Source organism: Sinocyclocheilus rhinocerous, unplaced genomic scaffold (assembly GCF_001515625.1).
Source record: "Sinocyclocheilus rhinocerous isolate Xijiao unplaced genomic scaffold, SAMN03320098_v1.1 scaffold666, whole genome shotgun sequence".
In the NCBI taxonomy this organism is placed as follows: Eukaryota; Metazoa; Chordata; class Actinopteri; order Cypriniformes; family Cyprinidae; genus Sinocyclocheilus; species Sinocyclocheilus rhinocerous.
The window spans coordinates 1,041,568-1,046,126 of NW_015661984.1; the positions used below are offsets into that span (position 1 = coordinate 1,041,568).

Genomic DNA, 4,559 nt, shown 5'->3' on the forward strand with positions numbered 1-4,559 from the left:
GACTTTATTTCTTGAAAGTTTGATGATTATGGTTTACAGATAATGAAAACTCAAAATTCAGTGTCTCAGAAAATTAGAATATTACATAAGATCAATAAAAAAAAAGGATATTTTAAACAGAAATGTCAGGCTTCTGAAAAGTATGTTAATTTCTATGCACTCAATACTTGGTTGGGCCTCCTTTTGCATGAATTACTGCATCAATGCGGCGTGGCATGGAGGCAATCAGCCTGTGGCACTGCTCAGGTGTAATGGAAGCCCAGGTTGCTTTGATAGCGGCCTTCAGGTCATCTGCATTGTTGGGTCTGGTGTCTCTCATCTTCCTCTTGACAATACCCCATAGATTCTCTATGGGGTTCAGGTCAGGCGAGTTTGCTGGCCAATCAAGCACAGTAACACCATGGTCATTGAACCAGCTTTTGGTACCTTTGGCAGTGTGGGTAGGTGCCAAGTCCTGCTGGAAAATGAAATCAGCATCTCCATAAAGCTTGTCAGCAGAAGGAAGCATGAAGTGCTCTAAAATTTCTTGGTAGATGGCTGCGTTGACTGTGGACTTCAGAAAACACAGTGGACCAACACCAGCAGATGACATGGCAGCCCAAATCATCACTGACTGTGGAAACTTCACACTGGACTTCAAGCAACATGGTTTCTGTGCCTCTCCACTCTTCCTCCAGATTCTGGGACCTTGATTTCCAAATGAAATGCAAAATTTACTTTCATCTGAAAGGAGGACTTTGGACCACTGAGCAACAGTCCAGTTCTTTTTCTCCACAGCCCAGGTAAGACGCTTCTGACGTTGTCTCTGGTTCAGGAGTGGCTTGACACGAGTAATGCGACATTTGTAGCCCATGTCTAGGATTCGTCTGTGTGTAGTGGCTCTTGATGCGCTGACGCCAGCCTCAGTCCACTCCTTGTGAAGCTCCCCCAAATTCTTGAATGGATTTTGCCTGACAATCCTCTCAAGGCTGCGGTTATCCCTTTTGCTGGTGCACCTTTTCCTACCACACTTTTTCCTTCCACTCAACTTTCTATGAATATGCTTGGATACAGCACTCTGTGAACAACCAGCTTCTTAAACAATGAACTTTTGTGGCTTACCCTCCTTGTGGAAGGTGTCAATGACCGTCTTCTGGACATCTGTCAAGTCAGCAGTCTTCCCCATGATTGTGTAGCCTACTGACCCAGACTGAGAGACCATTTAAATGCTCAGGTGTTTTGAGGTAATTAGCTGATTATGGTGTAACACCATGACTTTCCAATATTGAACTTTTTCACAATATTCAAATTTTCTGAGACACTGAATTTTGGGTTTTCATTATCTGTAAGCCATAATCATCAAATTTCAAGAAATAAAGGCTTGAAATATTTCACTCTATGTGTAATGAATCTATATAATATATGGGTTTCACTTTCTGAAATGAGTGACAAAAAATATTGACCTTTTTCATGATATTCTAATTTTTTGAGATGTACCTGTATATACACGTGCTCACCAAGGCTGCATGTAATTGATTAAAAATACAGTAAAAACAGTAATATTGTGAAATATTATTTTTGTACTGTTTTCTGTTGTAAAATGTAATTTATTCCTGTGATGCAATGCTGAAATTTCAGCAGTCATCATTACTCCAGTTTCCAGTGTCACATTATCCTTCAGAAATCATTCTAATATGCTCAACAAACATTTCTAATCATCACTGTTAAATTATTATAATTTTTTATTTTTTGTGGAAATTGTTGTACCTTTTATTCAGGAGTCGATGATGAGAGAACGCTCAAAAGAGCAGCATTTATTTGAAATATTAAAGACATGAAAAATCTTACAAATGATTTTTGTCACTTTTAATCAATTTAATGCAACCTTGTTGAATAACAGTAGAAATTTATTTGAAAAAAAAACAAAAAAAAAAAACTTTTGCATGGAAGTGTGCACATACATTAATACCATGTGTCTTATAAGAATAGTTCACCTAAAAATAAAAAACCTGTCATCTTTTACACATTTGCATCATGACTTTCTTCTGTGGAATTTAAAAGAGGATTTTTAAAAAATTCTATAAAAAAAAGAAACCGTGAGAATACCACGGCAGCACTGAAAATGTGCTTTTCTTGAAATCAGCTCTAATATAGAGCACTCGTCACAGTAAAATCAAGCCTTATCAACGACAGTGAACATAATAGGTCTGAATACTAAGGTAGATTTAGTCAGTCACTCAATAACACTTTCTGAGTACGCTACTAAAGTAAGTGCATATACAGTATATTATGTGATCTGTGCTAATGACTATATTATTATTGCATAACGTTTACATGCATAGTTGTTTTTTTTGTTTTGTTTTAAAGTGCTTTAGTGATACAGTGAATGGTAGGTTGTTCTATACAAAAGGAGAGGTCTAAAATAGAAGTTATTTATGGTAAATAGATACGGAATGTTACAAACATGCATGCACACAAGTGAAGTAGCAGGAGTTAAAGCTTCTCCCTTGTCATTTGAGTCTTAAAACCTTCTGTTTTCAATAAAAGAAGATCCGTGCGGTTTTCCTCAGCAGTATTCCCATGGTGGTCACAAAAACAGACAGCCATGAAAAGAAAAGCCGCTGGCCAGATTGCTATATAAAGCATCATTTGGAACGTCAGTTCTTCCTTAGAGCTTCGTGTTGATATGTATTCGCTCGGTTACCTCAAACTGCAATGGAGGGAACGCAGAGTCCCACACTTTTGACTGCTTTACGCATCTCATCTGCATATTCACAACGTTCCTGAGCCCTCCGCTCTACCCACGTCAGGTCTGCTGCACCAGTCTGCGGTAGTGGGGCATGACTTTACTCTCCGGTAGGTAAAGTGCCATTTCCAGAGCCACCAAGATAGTGAACTCTAAAGCAATCAGCTCTCGACGGCTAATCCGGAACCTCTCCTCTAGTTTCTTTGGGCAGAAAAAAAACAAATAGATATACATTAGAAATAGATAGATAGATAGATATACAAACACTGTGCTTTTTGTTGAAAGAAATGTATACCTTTATTCAGCAGAGGCACTTAATTGATCAAATGTGACCATAAAGACATTTATAATGTTACAAAAGATGTACAATTTCAAATAAATGTTGCTCTTTTGAATCTTGCATTCATTAAAGAATCCACAAAAAGATTAAGCAGCACAGCTGTTCTCTACATTGATAATCAGAAACGTTTCTTGAGCAGCAAATCAGCATATTAGAAGGATTTCTGAAGGATCATGTGACACTGAAGACTGGAGTAATGATGCTGAAATTTTAGCTTTGCATCATATGAATAAATTATATTTAAAAATACATTCAAATACAAAACAGTGATTTTAAATTGTAAAAATGTTTCACAATATTACTGTTTTTACTGTATTTTTCATTAAATAAATGCAGCCTTGGTGCATTTTGCAAACTTTTGAACTGCAGTGTATGTGTTGACTGGAAAGTGTGTGTCGGAGCATCACTCACGTCGATCAGTTGCTTGACCTCTTGTTTCTTCAGGTCGCTGCTGATCTTGGCAGCGAGTAGAATGCACGCGGCCGCCACCAGCTTCCTGTTCTGCTTGTTGAGACGCCCCTGTAGGACCAGCTTCTCAAAGTACACAAATGCCATGGCTATGGTGACCGGCTGCAAGGAAGACTCCTCTCCTACCGAATGGATTTCCCTCTTCAAACTGATGAAGAGACGGAATGACAGAGATGTTGGCAGACATAAAGAGAACAAACGACAAAAGAAGAACATTTTTGAACTTTTAAAGGGTTAGTTCACCCAAAAATTTTAATTCTGTTCTTAGTTACTCACCCTCATGTCGTTCCAAACCCGTAAGACCTTCGTTCATCTTCAGAACACAAATTAAGAAATAGTTGAATAAAGTCATTATTTTTGTTTTCTTTGCGTACAAAAAGTATTTTCGTAGGTTGATAAATTACAGTTGAACAACTGATGTCACAGACTATTTTAATGATGTCCTTACTACCTTTCTGGGCCTTGAACGTGGTAGTACCCTTGCTCTCTATGCAGGATCAGAAAGCTCTCAGATTTCATCAAAAATATCTTAATTTGTGTTCTGAAGATGAACCAAGGCCTTACAGTAGAGCTGTGAATCTTTGGGTAAACAGCGAATCGATTCACGATTCATAGGGTTTCGATACGATTCAAGAACGATTTTTGCAAATTCAGAACGATTCGATTCGATTCACAATTACATTCGATACGATTCGATTAACGACTCGATTCTGCATTCTTTAAGTGCATTCACAGGATTATTTAAATGCTTCCCCTAAATTCTTCATATGCTTAAGGGGCAAATTACATGGCAGCTTTTATGGAGTCAGAGAGCGAGGGCAAAAAATATCCACTTTTGTCCGTTGTTAGATGTTAGTTTAATGATGCTATGGCATATGTAGAAATGTATGTAAGCCAAGATTTTTTAAAAGAACTTTAAAAGTATTATGTATAGGCTAGCATTTTGTCACACCAGGGGCATAGCCATCATTTCAAAAGTGACAAATGTCAAATACAATAATTTTATGTATGTATGTATTATTATTT

At 37.5% G+C, this 4,559-nt stretch overlaps 1 protein-coding gene across 1 annotated transcript in view; it reads right to left on the minus strand.

Moving 5' to 3' along the window:
• Positions 1-1,928: 1,928 nt before the first annotated feature.
• The window catches only part of LOC107726996 (CDK5 and ABL1 enzyme substrate 2-like), a 15,032-nt gene continuing 12,401 nt past the window's right edge, over positions 1,929-4,559 (minus strand). Inside the window, exons 8-9 of the mRNA XM_016536733.1 lie at positions 3,477-3,681; positions 1,929-2,926 (exon numbers count right to left, since the gene is read on the minus strand). Coding sequence (XP_016392219.1) covers positions 2,786-2,926; positions 3,477-3,681 — 346 coding nt within the window. The 3' untranslated portion in view covers positions 1,929-2,785. The remainder of the gene's footprint in view (positions 2,927-3,476; positions 3,682-4,559) is intronic.